The sequence below is a fragment of the Hemibagrus wyckioides genome, linkage group LG14 (assembly GCF_019097595.1).
Source record: "Hemibagrus wyckioides isolate EC202008001 linkage group LG14, SWU_Hwy_1.0, whole genome shotgun sequence".
Lineage (NCBI taxonomy): Eukaryota > Metazoa > Chordata > Actinopteri > Siluriformes > Bagridae > Hemibagrus > Hemibagrus wyckioides.
This window is the reverse complement of record NC_080723.1, coordinates 620448-645000: the sequence shown is the minus strand read 5'-3', so window position 1 is coordinate 645000 and position 24553 is coordinate 620448. Positions and strand designations below refer to the sequence as shown.

At 45.2% G+C, this 24553-nt stretch overlaps 2 protein-coding genes across 5 annotated transcripts in view; one reads left to right on the top strand and one right to left on the bottom strand.

Moving 5' to 3' along the window:
* Positions 1 to 17647, top strand: part of spi1a (Spi-1 proto-oncogene a) — a 26552-nt gene extending 8905 nt beyond the window's left edge. Inside the window, exons 5-6 of the mRNA XM_058407626.1 lie at positions 14238 to 14394; positions 15693 to 17647. Coding sequence (XP_058263609.1) covers positions 14238 to 14394; positions 15693 to 16003 — 468 coding nt within the window. The 3' untranslated portion in view covers positions 16004 to 17647. The remainder of the gene's footprint in view (positions 1 to 14237; positions 14395 to 15692) is intronic.
* clpxb (caseinolytic mitochondrial matrix peptidase chaperone subunit Xb) lies at positions 17399 to 24553 on the bottom strand. 4 transcript variants are annotated; one of them, XM_058407615.1, is made up of 15 exons: positions 24287 to 24552; positions 23940 to 24155; positions 23005 to 23165; positions 22701 to 22821; positions 22360 to 22523; positions 22019 to 22178; positions 21735 to 21776; positions 20818 to 20991; positions 20248 to 20412; positions 19787 to 19875; positions 19131 to 19295; positions 18732 to 19034; positions 18048 to 18140; positions 17855 to 17961; positions 17399 to 17536 (listed from the first exon to the last, which is right to left on the bottom strand). In XM_058407615.1, the coding sequence occupies exons 2-15, from the start codon at positions 23992 to 23994 to the stop codon at positions 17440 to 17442; spliced, it is 1896 nt and encodes a 631-aa protein (XP_058263598.1). In that variant the 5' UTR covers positions 23995 to 24155; positions 24287 to 24552; the 3' UTR covers positions 17399 to 17439. The 4 variants fall into 4 exon arrangements, 3 of the variants coding, with proteins under 3 accessions (XP_058263598.1, XP_058263599.1, XP_058263600.1); XM_058407616.1 differs by having other exon boundaries at positions 22701 to 22818; XM_058407617.1 differs by lacking the exon at positions 17855 to 17961 and having other exon boundaries at positions 17401 to 17536; positions 24287 to 24553.

The following is a 24553-nucleotide window of genomic DNA, read 5'->3' as shown; positions in this document are numbered from 1 at the left end:
GCACACTGACACACAACACACTGACACACACAACACACTGACACACACACAACACACTGACACACACACAGCACACTGACACACACAGCACACTGACACAGCACACTGACACACAGCACACTGACACACACACAGCACACTGACACACAACACACTGACACACACAGCACACTGACACACACAACACACTGACACACAACACACTGACACACACACAGCACACTGACACACACACAGCACACTGACACACACAGCACACTGACACACAACACACTGACACACACACAGCACACTGACACACAACACACTGACACACACAACACACTGACACACACACAGCACACTGACACACAACACACTGACACACACACAGCACACTGACACACACACAGCACACTGACACACACAGCACACTGACACACAACACACTGACACACACACAGCACACTGACACACAGCACACTGACACACACACAACACACTGACACACACAACACACTGACACACAACACACTGACACACACAGCACACTGACACACACAGCACACTGACACACAACACACTGACACACAGCACACTGCCACACACACAGCACACTGACACACACACAGCACACTGACACACAACACACTGACACACACACAGCACACTGACACACACACAACACACTGACACACAACACACTGACACACAACACAACACACTGACACACAACACACTGACACACAACACACTGACATACAACACACTGACACACAACACACTGACACACAACACACTGACACACAACACACTGACACACAACACACTGACACACAACACACTGACACACAACACACTGACACACAACACAACACACTGACACACAACACACTGACACACAACACAACACACTGACACACAACACACTGACACACAACACACTGACACACAACACACTGACATACAACACACTGACACACAACACACTGACATACAACACACTGACACACAACACAACACACTGACACACACACAACACACTGACACACAGCACACTGACACACAGCACACTGACACACAACACACTGACACACACACAGCACACTGACACACAGCACACTGACACACACACAGCACACTGACACACACAGCACACTGACACACACACAGCACACTGACACACACAGCACACAGCACACACACACAACACACTGACACACACAGCACACTGACACACAGCACACTGACACACACACAGCACACTGACACACACAGCACACTGACACACACACAGCACACTGACACACACACAGCACACACACACACAGCACACTGACACACACAGCACACTGACACACACACAGCACACTGACACACAACACACTGACACACAACACACTGACACACAACACACTGACACACACACAGCACACTGACACACAGCACACTGACACACAGCACACTGACACACACACAGCACACACACAACACACTGACACACAACACACTGACACACACACAACACACTGACACACACACAGCACACTGACACACACACAGCACACTGACACACAGCACACTGACACACAGCACACTGACACACACACAGCACACACACAACACACTGACACACAGCACACTGACACACACACAGCCCACTGACACACACACAGCACACACACACACAACACACTGACACACAACACACTGACACACACACAGCACACTGACACACACACAGCACACTGACACACACACAGCACACACACACAACACACTGACACACAACACACTGACACACACACAGCACACTGACACACACACAGCACACTGACACACAGCACACTGACACACAGCACACTGACACACAACACACTGACACACAGCACACTGACACACACACAGCACACTGACACACAACACACAGCACACTGACACACAACACACTGACACACACACAGCACACTGACACACAGCACACTGACACACACACAGCACACTGACACACACACAGCACACTGACACACAACACACTGACACACACACAGCACACTGACACACACACAGCACACTGACACACAGCACACTGACACACACACAGCACACTGACACACACACAGCACACTGACACACAGCACACTGACACACACACAGCACACTGACACACAACACACAGCACACTGACACACAACACACTGACACACACAGCACACTGACACACAACACACTGACACACACACAGCACACTGACACACACAGCACACTGACACACAACACACAGCACACTGACACACAACACACTGACACACAGCACACTGACACACAACACACTGACACACACACAGCACACTGACACACACACAGCACACTGACACACACACAGCACACTGACACACAACACACTGACACACAACACACTGACACACACACAGCACACTGACACACACACAGCACACTGACACACACACAACACACTGACACACACACAGCACACTGACACACAACACACTGACACACACACAGCACACTGACACACAGCACACTGACACACAGCACACTGACACACACACAGCACACTGACACACAACACACTGACACACACACAGCACACTGACACACAACACACTGACACACACACAGCACACTGACACACACACAACACACTGACACACACACAGCACACTGACACACAACACACTGACACACACACAGCACACTGACACACAACACACTGACACACACACGGCACACTGACACACACAGCACACTGACACACAACACACTGACACACACAGCACACTGACACACAGCACACTGACACACAACACACTGACACACACAGCACACTGACACACAGCACACTGACACACACAACACACTAACACACAACACACTGACACACACACAGCACACTGACACACACACAGCACACTGACACACACAGCACACTGACACACAACACACTGACACACACACAGCACACTGACACACAACACACTGACACACACAGCACACTGACCCACACACAGCACACTGACACACAGCACACTGACACACACACAGCACACTGACACACAACACACTGACACACACACAGCACACTGACACACAACACACTGACACACACACAGCACACTAACACACACACAACACACTGACACACAACACAGCACACTGACACACACACAACACACTGACACACACACAGCACACTGACACACAGCACACTGACACACACACAGCACACTGACACACAACACACTGACACACACACAGCACACTGACACACAACACACTGACACACACACAGCACACTGACACACAACACACTGACACACACACAGCACACTGACACACACACAGCACACTGACACACACACAGCACACTGACACACAACACACTGACACACACACAACACACTGACACACACACAGCACACTGACACACAACACACTGACACACACACAGCACACTGACACACAGCACACTGACACACAACACACTGACACACAACACACTGACACACAGCACACTGACACACACACAGCACACTGACACACACACAGCACACTGACACACACACAGCACACTGACACACAACACACTGACACACACACAACACACTGACACACACACAGCACACTGACACACAACACACTGACACACACACAGCACACTGACACACAGCACACTGACACACAGCACACTGACACACACACAGCACACTGACACAACACACTGACACACACACAGCACACTGACACACAACACACTGACACACACACAGCACACTGACACACAACACACTGACACACACACAGCACACTGACACACACAGCACACTGACACACACACAGCACACTGACACACAACACACTAACACACACACAGCACACTGACACACAACACACTGACACACACAACACACTGACACACACAACACACAGCACACTGACACACACACAGCACACTGACACACAACACACTGACACACAGCACACTGACACACACACAGCACACTGACACACAACACACTGACACACAACACACTGACACACACACAGCACACTGACACACACACAGCACACTGACACACAGCACACTGACACACACACAGCACACTGACACACACACAGCACACTGACACACAGCACACTGACACACACACAGCACACTGACACACACAGCACACAGCACACTGACACACAACACACTGACACACACACAGCACACTGACACACAACACACTGACACACAACACACTGACACACACACAGCACACTGACACACAACACACTGACACACAGCACACTGACACACACACAGCACACTGACACACACACAACACACTGACACACAACACACTGACACACAACACAACACACTGACACACAACACACTGACACACAACACAACACACTGACACACAACACACTGACACACAACACACTGACACACAACACACTGACACACAACACAACACACTGACACACAACACACTGACACACAACACACTGACACACAACACAACACACTGACACACAACACACTGACACACAACACACTGACACACACACAGCACACTGACACACACACAGCACACTGACACACAACACACTGACACACACACAGCACACTGACACACACACAGCACACTGACACACAGCACACTGACACACACACAGCACACTGACACACACACAACACACTGACACACAACACACTGACACACAACACAACACACTGACACACAACACACTGACACACAACACAACACACTGACACACAACACACTGACACACAACACAACACACTGACACACAACACACTGACACACAACACAACACACTGACACACAACACACTGACACACAACACAACACACTGACACACAACACACTGACACACAACACACTGACACACAACACAACACACTGACACACAACACAACACACTGACACACAACACACTGACACACAACACACTGACACACAACACAACACACTGACACACAACACAACACACTGACACACACACAGCACACACACACACAACACACTGACACACAACACACTGACACACACACAGCACACTGACACACAGCACACTGACACACACACAGCACACTGACACACAACACACTGACACACACACAGCACACTGACACACAACACACTGACACACAACACACTGACACACACACAGCACACTGACACACACACAGCACACTGACACACAACACACTGACACACACACAGCACACTGACACACAACACACTGACACACAGCACACTGACACACACACAGCACACTGACACACACACAGCACACTGACACACAACACACTGACACACAACACACAACACACTGACACACAACACACTGACATACAACACACTGACACACAACACACTGACACACAACACACTGACACACAACACACTGACACACAACACACTGACATACAACACACTGACATACAACACACTGACACACAACACTGACACACAACACAACACTGACACACAACACACTGACACACAACACACTGACATACAACACACTGACACACAACACACTGACACACAACACACTGACACACAACACACTGACACACAACACACTGACACACAACACACTGACACACAACACACTGACACACACACAGCACACTGACACACAACACACTGACACACACACAGCACACTGACACACAACACACTGACACACACACAGCACACTGACACACAGCACACTGACACACACACAGCACACTGACACACAACACACTGACACACACACAGCACACTGACACACACACAGCACACTGACACACACACAGCACACTGACACACAACACACTGACACACACACAGCACACTGACACACAGCACACTGACACACACACAGCACACTGACACACAGCACACTGACACACACACAGCACACTGACACACAACACACTGACACACACACAGCACACTGACACACAACACACTGACACACACACAGCACACTGACACACAGCACACTGACACACAACACAGCACACTGACACACAACACACTGACACACAACACACTGACACACAACACACTGACACACAACACAACACACTGACACACAACACAACACACTGACACACAACACAACACACTGACACACAACACACTGACACACAACACAACACACTGACACACAACACACTGACACACAACACACTGACACACAACACAACACACTGACACACAACACACTGACACACAACACAACACACTGACACACAACACACTGACACACAACACACTGACACACAACACACTGACACACACACAACACACTGACACACACACAGCACACTGACACACACACAGCACACTGACACACAACACACTGACACACACACAGCACACTGACACACAGCACACTGACACACACACAGCACACTGACACACAGCACACTGACACACACACAGCACACTGACACACAACACACTGACACACACACAGCACACTGACACACAACACACTGACACACACACAGCACACTGACACACAGCACACTGACACACAACACAGCACACTGACACACAACACACTGACACACACACAGCACACTGACACACAACACACTGACACACACACAGCACACTGACACACACACAACACACTGACACACACACAACACACTGACACACAACACACTGACACACAACACAACACACTGACACACAACACACTGACACACAACACACTGACATACAACACACTGACACACAACACACTGACACACAACACAACACACTGACACACAACACACTGACACACAACACACTGACACACAACACACTGACACACAACACACTGACACACAACACACTGACACACACACAGCACACTGACACACACACAGCACACTGACACACACACAGCACACTGACACACAACACACTGACACACAACACACTGACACACAACACACTGACACACAACACACTGACACACAACACACTGACACACAACACACTGACACACAACACACTGACACACAACACACTGACACACAACACACTGACACACACAGCACACTGACACACACACAGCACACTGACACACAGCACACTGACACACAGCACACTGACACACACACAGCACACTGACACACACAGCACACTGACACACAACACACAGCACACTGACACACAACACACTGACACACAACACACTGACACACACACAGCACACTGACACACAACACACTGACACACACACAGCACACTGACACACACACAGCACACTGACACACAGCACACTGACACACACACAGCACACACACACACAGCACACTGACACACAACACACAGCACACTGACACACAACACACTGACACACAACACACTGACACACACACAGCACACTGACACACACACAGCACACTGACACACAGCACACTGACACACACACAGCACACACACACACAGCACACTGACACACACACAGCACACTGACACACACACAGCACACTGACACACAACACACTGACACACACACAGCACACTGACACACAACACACTGACACACAGCACACTGACACACAACACACTGACACACACACAGCACACTGACACACACACAACACACTGACACACACACAACACACTGACACACAACACACTGACACACACACAGCACACTGACACACACAGCACACTGACACACACACAGCACACTGACACACAACACACTAACACACACACAGCACACTGACACACAACACACTGACACACACAACACACTGACACACACAACACACTGACACACAGCACACTGACACACACACAGCACACTGACACACAACACACTGACACACAGCACACTGACACACACACAGCACACTGACACACACACAACACACTGACACACACACAACACACTGACACACAGCACACTGACACACAACACACTGACACACAGCACACTGACACACACACAGCACACTGACACACAGCACACTGACACACAGCACACTGACACACACACAGCACACTGACACACAACACACTGACACACACACAGCACACTGACACACAACACACTGACACACACACAGCACACTGACACACACACAGCACACTGACACACAACACACTGACACACAGCACACTGACACACAGCACACTGACACACACACAGCACACTGACACACAACACACTGACACACACACAGCACACTGACACACAACACACTGACACACACACAGCACACTGACACACACACAGCACACTGACACACAACACACTGACACACAACACACTGACACACAACACACTGACACACAACACACTGACACACACACAGCACACTGACACACACAGCACACTGACACACAACACACTGACACACACACAACACACTGACACACACACAGCACACTGACACACACACAGCACACTGACACACAGCACACTGACACACACACAGCACACTGACACACAACACACTGACACACACACAGCACACTGACACACAGCACACTGACACACAACACACTGACACACACACAGCACACTGACACACAACACACTGACACACACACAGCACACTGACACACAGCACACTGACACACAGCACACTGACACACACACAGCACACTGACACACAACACACTGACACACACACAGCACACTGACACACAGCACACTGACACACACACAGCACACTGACACACAGCACACTGACACACACACAGCACACTGACACACAACACACTGACACACACACAGCACACTGACACACACAGCACACTGACACACAACACACTGACACACAGCACACTGACACACACACAGCACACTGACACACACACAGCACACTGACACACACACAGCACACTGACACACAGCACACTGACACACACACAGCACACTGACACACAGCACACTGACACACAGCACACTGACACACAACACACTGACACACACACAGCACACTGACACACAACACACTGACACACACACAGCACACTGACACACACACAACACACTGACACACACACAACACACTGACACACAACACACTGACACACAGCACACTGACACACACACAGCACACTGACACACAACACACTGACACACACACAGCACACTGACACACAACACACTGACACACACACAGCACACTGACACACAACACACTGACACACACACAGCACACTGACACACAACACACTGACACACAGCACACTGACACACAACACACTGACACACACAACACACTGACACACAGCACACTGACACACACACAGCACACTGACACACACACAGCACACTGACACACAACACACTGACACACACACAGCACACTGACACACACACAGCACACTGACACACAACACACTGACACACAGCACACTGACACACACACAACACACTGACACACACACACAGCACACTGACACACAGCACACTGACACACAGCACACTGACACACAGCACACTGACACATACAGCACACTGACACACAACACACAGCACACTGACACACAACACACAGCACACTGACACACACACAGCACACTGACACACACACAGCACACTGACACACAACACACTGACACACACACAGCACACTGACACACACACAGCACACTGACACACAGCACACTGACACACACACAGCACACACACACACAGCACACTGACACACACACAGCACACTGACACACACACAGCACACTGACACACAACACACTGACACACACACAGCACACTGACACACAACACACTGACACACACACAGCACACTGACACACACACAGCACACTGACACACAACACACTGACACACACACAGCACACTGACACACAACACACTGACACACAGCACACTGACACACAACACACTGACACACACAACACACTGACACACAGCACACTGACACACACACAGCACACTGACACACAACACACTGACACACACACAGCACACTGACACACACACAGCACACTGACACACAGCACACTGACACACACACAGCACACTGACACATACAGCACACTGACACACAACACACAGCACACTGACACACAACACACAGCACACTGACACACACACAGCACACTGACACACACACAGCACACTGACACACAACACACTGACACACACACAGCACACTGACACACACACAGCACACTGACACACAGCACACTGACACACACACAGCACACACACACACAGCACACTGACACACACACAGCACACTGACACACACACAGCACACTGACACACAACACACTGACACACAGCACACTGACACACAACACACTGACACACACAACACACTGACACACACAACACACTGACACACAGCACACTGACACACACACAGCACACTGACACACAACACACTGACACACAGCACACTGACACACACACAACACACTGACACACACACACAACACACTGACACACAGCACACTGACACACAACACACTGACACACACAACACACTGACACACACAACACACTGACACACAGCACACTGACACACACACAGCACACTGACACACAACACACTGACACACAGCACACTGACACACACACAGCACACTGACACACACACAACACACTGACACACACACAACACACTGACACACAGCACACTGACACACAACACACTGACACACAGCACACTGACACACACACAGCACACTGACACACAGCACACTGACACACAGCACACTGACACACACACAGCACACTGACACACAACACACTGACACACACACAGCACACTGACACACAACACACTGACACACACACAGCACACTGACACACACACAGCACACTGACACACAACACACTGACACACAGCACACTGACACACAACACACTGACACACAACACACTGACACACACACAGCACACTGACACACACAGCACACTGACACACAACACACTGACACACACACAACACACTGACACACACACAGCACACTGACACACACACAGCACACTGACACACAGCACACTGACACACACACAGCACACTGACACACAACACACTGACACACACACAGCACACTGACACACAGCACACTGACACACAACACACTGACACACACACAGCACACTGACACACAACACACTGACACACACACAGCACACTGACACACAGCACACTGACACACAGCACACTGACACACACACAGCACACTGACACACAACACACTGACACACACACAGCACACTGACACACACAGCACACTGACACACAGCACACTGACACACAGCACACTGACACACACACAGCACACTGACACACAACACACTGACACACACACAGCACACTGACACACAGCACACTGACACACACACAGCACACTGACACACAGCACACTGACACACACACAGCACACTGACACACAACACACTGACACACACACAGCACACTGACACACACAGCACACTGACACACAACACACTGACACACAGCACACTGACACACACACAGCACACTGACACACAGCACACTGACACACACACAGCACACTGACACACACACAGCACACTGACACACAGCACACTGACACACACACAGCACACTGACACACAGCACACTGACACACAGCACACTGACACACACACAGCACACTGACACACAGCACACTGACACACACACAGCACACTGACACACAACACACTGACACACACACAGCACACTGACACACACACAACACACTGACACACAACACAACACACTGACACACAACACACTGACACACAACACACTGACATACAACACAACACACTGACACACAACACAACACATTGACACACAACACACTGACACAACACACTGACATACAACACAACACATTGACACACAACACACTGACACACAACACACTGACACACAACACAACACACTGACATACAACACAACACACTGACACACAGCACACTGACACACACACAGCACACTGACACACAACACACTGACACACACACAGCACACTGACACACACACAGCACACTGACACACAACACACTGACACACAGCACACTGACACACACACAACACACTGACACACACACACAGCACACTGACACACAGCACACTGACACACAGCACACTGACACACACACAGCACACTGACACACAACACACAGCACACTGACACACACACAGCACACTGACACACACACAGCACACTGACACACAACACACAGCACACTGACACATACAGCACACTGACACACAACACACAGCACACTGACACACAACACACAGCACACTGACACACACACAGCACACTGACACACACACAGCACACTGACACACAACACACTGACACACACACAGCACACTGACACACACACAGCACACTGACACACAGCACACTGACACACACACAGCACACTGACACACACACAGCACACTGACACACAACACACTGACACACACACAGCACACTGACACACAACACACTGACACACACACAGCACACTGACACACACACAGCACACTGACACACAACACACTGACACACACACAGCACACTGACACACAACACACTGACACACAGCACACTGACACACAACACACTGACACACACAACACACTGACACACAGCACACTGACACACACACAGCACACTGACACACAACACACTGACACACACACAGCACACTGACACACACACAGCACACTGACACACAACACACTGACACACAGCACACTGACACACACACAACACACTGACACACACACACAGCACACTGACACACAGCACACTGACACACAGCACACTGACACACAGCACACTGACACACACACAGCACACTGACACATACAGCACACTGACACACAACACACAGCACACTGACACACAACACACAGCACACTGACACACAACACACAGCACACTGACACACACACAGCACACTGACACACACACAGCACACTGACACACAACACACTGACACACACACAGCACACTGACACACACACAGCACACTGACACACAGCACACTGACACACACAACACACTGACACACACAGCACACTGACACACAACACACTGACACACACACAGCACACACACACACAGCACACTGACACACACACAGCACACTGACACACACACAGCACACTGACACACAACACACTGACACACAGCACACTGACACACAACACACTGACACACACAACACACTGACACACACAACACACTGACACACAGCACACTGACACACACACAGCACACTGACACACAACACACTGACACACAGCACACTGACACACACACAACACACTGACACACACACACAACACACTGACACACAGCACACTGACACACAACACACTGACACACAGCACACTGACACACACACAGCACACTGACACACAGCACACTGACACACACACAGCACACTGACACACAGCACACTGACACACACACAGCACACTGACACACACACAGCACACTGACACACAACACACTGACACACACACAGCACACTGACACACAACACACTGACACACAACACACTGACACACACACAGCACACTGACACACAACACACTGACACACAACACACTGACACACACACAGCACACTGACACACACAGCACACTGACACACAACACACTGACACACACACAACACACTGACACACACACAGCACACTGACACACACACACAACATTATTTGTAGTTAGATAAAAATGGCCTCCTGCTTTTCTGCCACAGATTATTCCCCAGCACTGGAGTCAGATTAAATCTAATCCTATATTTGCCAAATGCCAGAATGTATATAGTTATGAAATTGAGTTTTTGGGAGGTTTAAGTAAACCTGCTCTTACACTTGGTGTGTTTTGTAGAGAAAAGCTCTCACTGATGCTTATGGCTGTAACACCCTGAGTGTGTAGAAGCCCAACAATATAGTTATTTTCACAAACAAGTTATGTTTGAAGAGCTAAACCCAGCAGCCTGGGTCAGCATCCTAATCCAACCTCACTGGGTTAAATCACATCCTGCTGGATTTGTTCATACTGGACCCACTGCATGATTTCCAAATGATTTTTAACCTAGCAGTTTTTAAAGTCCAGGCAATTTTGTTCCAGTGATAGCAGGATGCTGAGTATGAACCCTCACGTTTGAACATTGACTGGTATTCTATGGTAAAGATGTTTTGTTCTATTTGATTTCTGCTTTGTCAAAGCAATCAGTGAAACTTCTTCTGGTCCACAGTTTGCGTATGTCCCTCACCCAGTGTTCCAGCGCTCTCCTCCTGCCCACTGCAGCACAGACGACGAGGACGCGGGGGCACGCAGTCCACCATTCGAGGTGTCTGAGGGAGAAGAGGATCATGACTCACACCTTGCTAGCACGTCCACTAGCATAACAGGTAAGGGAGAAATAAAGGTCTAAAGCATTCCACTGTCACACTTCTCCATTTCACACATTTTAAAGGAAAGCATGGTCAACCCGTAACACACAGGGTTCTGTTTCTCAAACCCACAGTGAAGTATGACAGGAGCAGTAATAGTTCAATTGTTAAGGCTATGGAGTGCTGATAGTGTTGTGAGATCAAGCCCTGGCATTGCCAGACTGCCACTGTTGGGTCTTTTACTAAGACCTCTGATCCTCTCTGCTCCAGGGTGATTGACCCTGACCCTGTGCTCTGTTCCAATCTCCCTAACAGGCTGTTATACAAAAGAAAAGAGTTTTACAATACACTTGTGTAAGTGTCAGTGAAGGCTATGCTCTTCTAAAAGCCTCAATGCTATGATAAAAAACACAGCTGATCTTACCAGCTAATAGTACAGCAGTTTGAAATAGATTTTTTTTATCACAGATGCTGATTCCTAGGTAATTTCTGCTGATACTGTATGAAAGAAAACATTCATGTTATTTCAATAAGTTGTGCGCAGTCATTTTGTCCTTTAGTCACACAAATTCTGGCTCTAATAAAATATGACTTCTTGCAGTTTTATACAAAATGACCTGACCCCTCTTGCAAAAAATGAAAACAGGAGAGTGCACTGTTCTCTCATACTGCTCCTCAGTCACTGCGTAACTCCATAACTGGCAGCCCAGTGGACCTCAGAGAGAACCTGATGCACACAGCAGTAACAAGTTAACGGCAGTGACGGAACAGTGTAGGTGTTTTATAAGGTTTTAGCATCAGGTCATAGAATATCATGGAGATTAATGGGAGGATGTAGAAAGGTCACAGAATTTCCCAACCAACAAATGCCAAAGTTCCTCATGTCAGTACTAAAGGGGACGAAAGCGTTACAGTGCATTGGTCATTGAACAGTGCATTGGTCACTGGACAGCACTCTACCCAAGTTATGTAATCATTTATTGTTTGTGATTATAATAAAGCTCTCTATACATACAGACAGTACAAACTATTTTATATTCTCTTTGTGAATCAATTTTCTTATGAAATTCTATTTCACCAATAAATTAGATTATTGTTACTGGAAATGTCAGTAAAGTCACTGACATGAAGGTACTGATGTATATCAGTGTTATGTAAAATCTGATGAAAATGTATATCAGTGTTATGTATATGTACATCATCCAGCTCTAAAGCAGAAATACATGAATAGACAACATTTTGAGGTTGAACCTTGTCGTGTCTCCAGACAGAGAGGTGTACAAGTCTTTTTATTATTTTTTTTAATGGTTCTCCAGGCAACAAAAGAAAAATGCGTCTTTATCAGTTCCTTCTGGAGCTGCTCAGAGACGGGGATATGAAAGAGTGCATTTGGTGGGTGGACAGAGAGAAAGGCACCTTTCAGTTCTCTTCCAAACACAAGGAGATACTGGCCAGTCGCTGGGGCCAGCAGAAGGGCAACCGCAAGAGAATGACCTATCAGAAGATGGCTAGGGCCCTGCGCAACTACGGCAAGACAGGAGAGGTTCGAAAAATCAAGAAGAAACTGACCTACCAGTTCAGTTCCGAGGTGCTGAGGAGAATGCCGACAGAGAAAAAATATCACTGAGAGAGGATTCCCACTGCTCTTGGCCGCATGATGACCACAGAGGCAGGTCTTTTTCCCCTCTACTTTTTCCTCAGGGACTCCACATACACTATATCTAGGACATGTTATATCCATGGGGTGTGTTTTAAGATTTTGGTTCCTTCTGCACTCAAACCATGGAAACTAAAATATTTTTGAGAATGATTGACAGTATGACAAGTTCCACATTTTTTGAGAGGTTTAAAGGTTTCTTTGTGGATTGTTAGTGAAACGGGAAATCTACCGTTAACAGCGGTTGAATATCTCCGTGTGGACGAGGGAACTTGGTGTGTACTGCCCCCTATAGGTTTAACATACACACTGCACAAACAAAAGCCATAAGAATCTTTTACACAATCCTGACTATTCACCCTCTCTGATCAATAACGCATAAACAGTAATAACACAGAAGAACCGGTTATATATATATATATATATATTTTATTTATACGTTATGACACAAATATACATAAATACACACACATACAATATATTTTATATATATATATATATATATATATATATATATATATATATATATATATATATATATATATATATATATATATATATATATATATATGTGTATATATTCCAAATTGAATGGCCTTTGTGGTGGCTTGCTGACATTTAAAATGAAAGAAGGAATCCTATTTTAATAAAAGTGTATATTAAATGTCATTGTTATTTGAACAAATGTTTCATTATTGTTGTTAACACAAGTGTGTGTACACAGGCTGCATTTCTAACCCATCAATAGGACTGGGATTCGATTACTTATCAGTTATTTCACTTTAAAGAGTGTTTCCAGTGTTGTATATAAAACAGTACATCAGTAAGAAGATGAATACATTTCAGGGAGGTCACTTGTGCTGTTCTTGCGATGGCATTTGCATTGTTTGGAAAATTAGAGTCCCCAGAGCAGTTTGCTTGATTACATTATAGACAGTCTAAAATAAAGCTAACAGTTTAGAGCAGCATCACATTCTTACTGTTTAAAAAAAAAAAAAAGAGGTAGAGAAACCAGCCCTGCTGTGATGCACAGCTGAAATACTCTTACTAAATAAAGGACAAGTTACTCACCAAAAATACTAAAATGAGCATACAGAGCGTTATGCCTTAAAGTGTTCCCAGATGAGTGTTTCACCAAAACCCACTCAAAAAATAGAATTCTTTTTAGATACATAAAATCGTTAGCAAATTGTTAGCTATACACACAGACTGTAATTAAGGCCTGCTGGATTGTGTATAGTGACTTTAAGTACATTCCTACAGGGAACATGATTAAGAGGTCTATGTAGATTTAGGTTTAAGCTGAGGTCCAGTTTAACCCCCAGCAGGAGAATGCTGTTTCTGGTTCTCTGAGAGTTACTAATACAGAGTCCCAAGAGATGTGTACGTGTTTCACCACTGTATTATTAGCTATTGGCTACATCTGCCTGTCTCATCCAGGTCTCTTCTTCAATCCCACTGTCATACTCCTCCTCTGAGGTCTCTTTATTTAAAGCTCTGTTCCTGCACACACACACACACACACACGATAAAAAAATCATTCTGTCTTTGTCTGTCTTTTAAGAAACATTCAGTATAATGAGAGTACCAGCAAAAAAAAAAAAAAAAAGAAATCACCATCCTTTCTGAACTATAACATTTTTAAACTAGATCACACTGTCTCTCTAGAGGGATTTTAGATCCAAGAAAAACGTTATGTCAAACATCAAAACCTGGAACATTTACAATGAAGAGATATTGATTTATTTCTTTTCTTGAAGTAAAGAGTGTGTCTCAGATCTCTGACTTAATATCAGGAAAATGCAAATAAATCAAGTTTACCTAATATAGCATGGTTCACTCTTTCCCAAAATCACATCCTTATTCAGCTCCACAGACACAATATCTGACTGAGGCACTTCAAACATTGGCTCTAACAGTAGCTTCTCCTAAAGAAGACAACACTAGTTATGACACTCCAACTGAAGCCAGCTGGAAGGAAAGAGGAAACCGAGTATGTGTGTGTGGTGTGTACCATGATGGATCGGAGGCCTCTGGCTCCAGTCTTCCTCTCAAGAGCCAGTCTGGCAATGGCCCCGAGTGCATCTGGAGTCACATTCAGCTCACACTGAAACACAGGGTATCAGACATCACAGCTTATATAACGGATGACAAAAAACGCAAAGAGAATTGGTGGTTATTTTTACATCTAGATCTACCTCCTGCATTACTATAGCATATACAGAGATAGAAGAAGTGCATCTAAATATTTTCCACACTGTTACAGGTAAGGTTATGACATATACGCTCTCAGACCACTTTAGTACACCTGTACGCATATTCATTAAAGCAATTATTCAATCAGCCAATCATGTGGCAGCAGTGTAACACATAATAAGTTCATATTAAACATCAGAATGGAGAGTGGCCTCATTGACTTTGACCATGTTGGGGTGGTGAAAAACAGGCTGGTCAGGGTATTTCAGAATCTGATAATCTCCTTGGATTTTCACAACCAGTAGTGTGTGAAAATATCCACTCTTTACAAACGTGGTGAGCATAAAAGCATTGAATTTGGAGGCAGATGAGCTACAACAGTATCTGAGGCTACAGTGAGTACAGGTTTACTGAAACGGTCCACTTGACCTTTCAGCAGAAAAAGGTATGTTTTGTCTGTGTATGTGAGACAGAAGAAGAGAAATGCAGAAAGAGAGAGGACCTTATCCATGCTGAAGAGGGCCTGGTACTGAGGCACAACAGCATTCCGAGGCTCAGTGAGAATGCGCACTAGTGTTTGCTCGTCCAGGCTGTGCAAAGGCACTACAACGGGGAGACGCCCTACAAACTCAGGAATCATGCCAAACTCTATGAGGTCTCGTGCCTCTACATGTCTCAAGAGCTGATCCTTCTCCTCCATCTCAGCCACCACATCCAGCTCACTGCCTGAGCTATTGGCCAGGTCAGTGGCCGCTGCCGCACGCCGGCCCTTCCCCAGGTTAGATGGCGAGCCAAATCCAAGGTACTGCACACACAAAGTCACGAAACGAGGGTCACAAAAAGGCCATTATTGTAATAGATTTCTACTACACAGTGCTGACCTAATGCCCGTCTCCCTCACCTTCTCATTCTTCCTTCTGCTAATGATCCGGTCCAGACCATTGAAGGCTCCCGATGCCACAAACAGGATGTTGGTTGTGTCCACTTGCACTGTTTCACCTCGCAACTTCCTACTGTTCTTTTCTGGAACGTTCACAATGGTGCCTTCCATAAGCTTCAACAAACCCTGAACACAAGTAACAGCACAAGGTTAAGGGCAGAATTAACACTGATACATTTTTGATAATGACTGTACACTTTAATGCAGGTTATGGCTTATTTATTCTAAACAGAATTTACTTTGATGGATTATTACAGTTGTGGACCAGTATCCCCCTGGACAGCAGAAAGGATAATAATCCATTTACAGCCATTAGAGTGAGCTGGATCTAAGGACTTAAAAGCCTGGCTTACACATAATAACACTGGAATAGATTGTGTACAGCACTTAGTATAGTTGGATTAGTACCATATTATTCAGCATGGATCTGAGTGTTTCAGTTACTGGAACATGATGAATTCCCAAAAACTACTACTACCATTTACACACTAATATTTCACCACAGCTTTACAGAACAGACTTTCTGCATCTTCACTTTTCTGCACTTACAACCATGTAACTAAAAACTTTAACTAAAAAAATTATAATAAAATGGAACAATGGTTTTTATTACACACCTGCTGGACACCTTCTCCTCCTACATCTCTGAGCTGGTGTATTCCTGGAACACTACCAATCTTATCCACCTCATCCAGAAACACTATCCCTGTGGGTCCAGCACAAGAGTGTGTGAGAGTGTGATGGTCAGAGGGGTCATGTTCAAAATAATGTTCAAGATTTACCTAAAGACAACATTGCTGTATTTGCTGCACAGAATGAAAGTATATAAAACGGTAATGAGGAATAAAGTAAAATTTACAACAAAATATCTCTATTTCCTCTATTTCCCTACAATGTACCATCTGTAGAGATTACATGAATTATCTTATGAAGCTCTCCTTAATATCTAACAAAACAACTAGATTTAACTCTGTCCTGATGAATTATCTCGATTTCTGCTTTTGAAAATGTGTACTTCACCACGTGTGTTTAAAGTTTGATATTCTTGAAATAAAGCGTTCTATTTGAAGATACACACCTTGCTGGGCTTTCTCCACTGAGTAGTTGGCATCCTGCAGCAGCTTGGCAATGACCGACTCAATATCCTCACCTACGTAGCCGGCCTGGGTCAGCGTGGTACAGTCACAGATGGCAAAGGGAACATCCAAACACCGAGCCAGAGTCTGTGCTAAAAGTGTTTTACCTGGAGAGCAAAATATCAGAAATATTTCCTTAAAAAAACAACTGTCTGATTCCATGCAAATTTTCTCAGCTTTTTTATTTACCCATGACTGCCAGCTCTTCACACTGAATCACACGGTAAGCTCTGAATTTAAGTAAGTTGTGATTATTACATAGACTGAAAATCATGTACATTGGTCTTAAAGCAGCTATTTTATAGTATACCTTAAACAATCAGAAACTGGGACGTTAGCTTGGACAGAGAACATTTAACTGAATAATGGAGCTTAGACTCCTTCAGTGGTGACCTCTGGATGGACAGCTGATATCACCGATTACAGCGGCTCTAGTTTAAAGTAAATTCCTTGAACACTAACTCTAAACTAAAGAAGGATAGGGCTCTGGTCAGGAATTGTTTGCTCCATACCCGATCCAGTCGGTCCTAGCAGCACAATGTTACTCTTCTCCAGTTTGATGGTACTGTGGGAGAGGTTCAGCACGTCACTACCCCTCTTCTCCACTGTAGTTTGTTGAGTAGCCTGTTGTTGAATGGACGCACCAAGAGCATTGCCATGTGGGCTGATCCCAGTGATCTGAAGCTCTGTTAATGAAAACAAGCCAGTGTGTGCTTCAGTTTTAGAAAGCAGCTGAACAAACCGTGAAGAACAAAATGATGTGTCACTGTGACTGGGCCATGGACCAGAGCAGCTTTTCCCTCATAAACAAAATAATTCAGAACAGATGAGTGTGGAAAGTGTAGCTTTATTTCCACTCTGCTCTGAGAATAAAAAATTAAAATGAAATAAAAATGACATGAATTAAATATAAAAAATGATAATAAAACGATTAAATAAAAGTATTGTGTAAACAAAATCTGCCCAGGCCATGTCAGGGTTTTTGTGAGACCCTGAAGGGCTTATGTCAAGAACTATTTATTTTAACTTAATTAAATGAATCATTTCAAATGAATACACTCTGTCAATTAACAGCAATAACCTAAGGTCTGAAATTAGTCTTTGGGAAAATAAAAATGTTAAAATAAACTATTTAAGTGTATGCACTATTTGGTGAAAATGTTTTATACTGATGTATTTTTATTTATTTATTTATTTTTATTTTTTTTAGAGGTTTTACAGTTTGGTCAAAATGATAAACAGCTGTTTATGTTATTGTGCTATGGCTATTTAAACATTATTAATACAGCAGGATTAGAAGATTTCCAATCACTGCTCTTACTACTCTTCACCTTAAACACACCAGCGTGTCACACAGATCAATGTATAAATGTTAAATCAATAATAAATAAGATTGAATAATGATTTAAAAACACGAAAAGGCACTTACTTGTAAATCTGTATTCATCTTCCCTTCTTCTGATCTCTGGCTCTACAGAGAGAGAGAGAGAGAGAGAGAGAGAAAAAACTTACTAAAGTTACTGGGACGTCTGCTGGAAAAGAAGAGCCGGTCAGACTGGGAATCCGAGTGGGCAGTAAAGCCTGTCTGAGACACTGAAATTTGTACAAGCTGCTGCTGCTATCAACTTGCCAGTGAAAAGTCAGAAGAATGAGCTTTGGCAGATGTTATATTTAATAGAAACAAGATGATCATCATTATGCTGATGCACTAACCCTGGGCAGTGAGAGAGCTCTGCTTCTCTGTCCCCACCTGCTGTCCACTTGATGCTGGAAGGTTGCTGTAGATTCGTTTGTAGTGGTTATACACTGCAACTGACAGCACCTTCTTCGCATATGACTGACCAACAACGTAGTTATCGAGGTAGGCATAGATCTGCAGTGAAACATCATCAAATGCACATATTATCCTTACAGGTCTCAGGGTCACATTACTCTCACAGAAAACCTGTGAAGTGTTTAATAACCTTATGGCTTTTTTACACACACATTTTACACAGAACCTAGTTTCAGAAAGGTTGCAGATTTAATTTTCATCATCATTTGAACAATCCTACCTTTTTAGGGGGTGGGGGGGGGTTCTGAGCAAATGCCAGTTTAACAGCTTCTGCCTCCAGTTTCAGAGATTCTGCCTCTTTATGCAGACCTTTCTTAGAGTCGCTTTCAGAAAGCACCACAAAGAAGTGATGACATTTTTCACATTTCACAAAACGTGTGAATGCTAGAAGGGGAAATAGAGACAACAAAAGAACCCATACAGTGTCATGCTGATTATTTTAATAAAAGAAATGGACATACTCATGTAGCTTGTGTATAAACTTATAATCTTTTACAGAAATAAAATAAATTTAATCCATAAATCCATAAATAAAAATCTCTGAAAAGTAATTCGACTTACACACAAATGTCTCCACATGTGTGCACGTGTCTCCACATCTGGGGCAACGTAGCTGACTCCCTCCTTTCCCTGATCCTCCTGAACCTACAGATCTCTTCCCAGGGTCTGCTGCATTCTTCTGCTCGAATAAAATAGAAGCATACAACCATCTAAGCTACACATCAAAACTTTGGGTTTGTGCAACTGGGACCATAAAGGACCGTACAGTCATGAAGAACAAATGAAATTGGAAAATGTGGAAATTTACATGCTTGGAAATCTGATTTGTTAATACTGAGTGCTGGAACAAAGAAGAAAAAAGTACCTTTCCCACATCCCCAGAGCCGTCTTTCGGAGTGCTGTCCTTTACGGCAAAACACACAGCACTCTCTGAGAACAATCTGACCTGCAGTGCTGGAGGAAGGTGGGCTTCACGAGTCGAAGTTCTTCTGAGAGCATAGAACCTAACGTGTAAGAGTGAAAAACCTGCAAGCAGAGGAAAGGGAATGATTAATAAACTTTTTAAGAGAATGTTAAGAGCAATTCAGACAAAGGATTAAGGAAGGATCAAGTGGACACTTTTTTTTTTTCAGAAAAACCTGACACTAAGAGGAATGACCAGTTCCTGGTTGCTCTTCAGTGAAGAAGCTGCAGGTCGTCCAAATTGATGTTCATGTCGTCCAAATTAGTGTCTATCCTGTTTGTAAAGAAAGCTCACTTTTCACATTTATTCTTTAGTATGGAGACAATATAAAATATAAACACTTTTTTTTTTTTTAATGTAAGAGAAGTAAGGCAAGGTCAGCACTGGAGTTTCTAACACAGATAAAGCCCACAAACACACATTCATCAGCTTCATAATGCCTACCTGTGACCTGCACCACCACCAGCGAGTGTTTTAAAGCCAGAGGTTTTTATAGCATGCAGGAACATTGATGACCGGAAACCAGGAAGAAAAACCCATCTCTGTTATTACACATTCTCTCTGTCTTAACAAACTGGTCTAAGAAATCTTACCTTCTTACTGATCTGTTTAGTGAAAATGAATGCAAATTTTTAAATATGATTATTAACTCACTAAATTATTGCTGCACAAAAAAAACCCATTTAATTCCTTTAACTCTCCTTTCTCTCTTTAACACCGGATCACATTTAATGTCCAGTTTCTGACATTATTATGGATGTTAAAGGGAAGGTGTTTTATTAAGAGCTGAGGTTTTCAGGGTGAAATATCTGAGAGGGTTTGGTGTACACTCTCACCTCTGTGTCCTGGACTGAAGAGTCTCCTGGCCGCAGATCTGCATGGACAGGACATCTTCTGGGTCAGGATGTGGACAAAAGCTAAGAGTTAGACAGGAGCTCTGAAACTCACACTTAAACCCAGCTTTATTTATTTATTTTATCAGCTCTATTATTTATGTCACTATTCCTATGGATATCAGGCCGAGGAGTCTGAAGGTGAACCAGTCTCTCTCTCTGTTTACAGAAAAACACACAGGAAAACACTGCGGTTATTATTCTGCACATGAAAAGCCTTCATATAAAGAAGTGAGTTTAGAAACAGATATTTTATTATTCTACAAATAAAGTAGAACTAAAAGACTTACAGTTACAGGAGGAAGCAGCAGCAGTGTCCGAGTTCTCATCACACCGGTCACTGACAGCTCCTGTCCAGCGCCTCAATAAACTAAACTCTAATAAAGCTATATTAATAAAGGGGGAAGTGTGCAGTTTATAAAATACTTCATGCCGATTTAACGGAATGATAAAGATCAAGTATATTCCCCTAACGCGAGTTTTCCTCAGTGAGAGCAGAGGGTTGTGTAATCTCCGGAGTCTCTCAGTAAACACTCGCTGCGGTTCTTCTTCACATG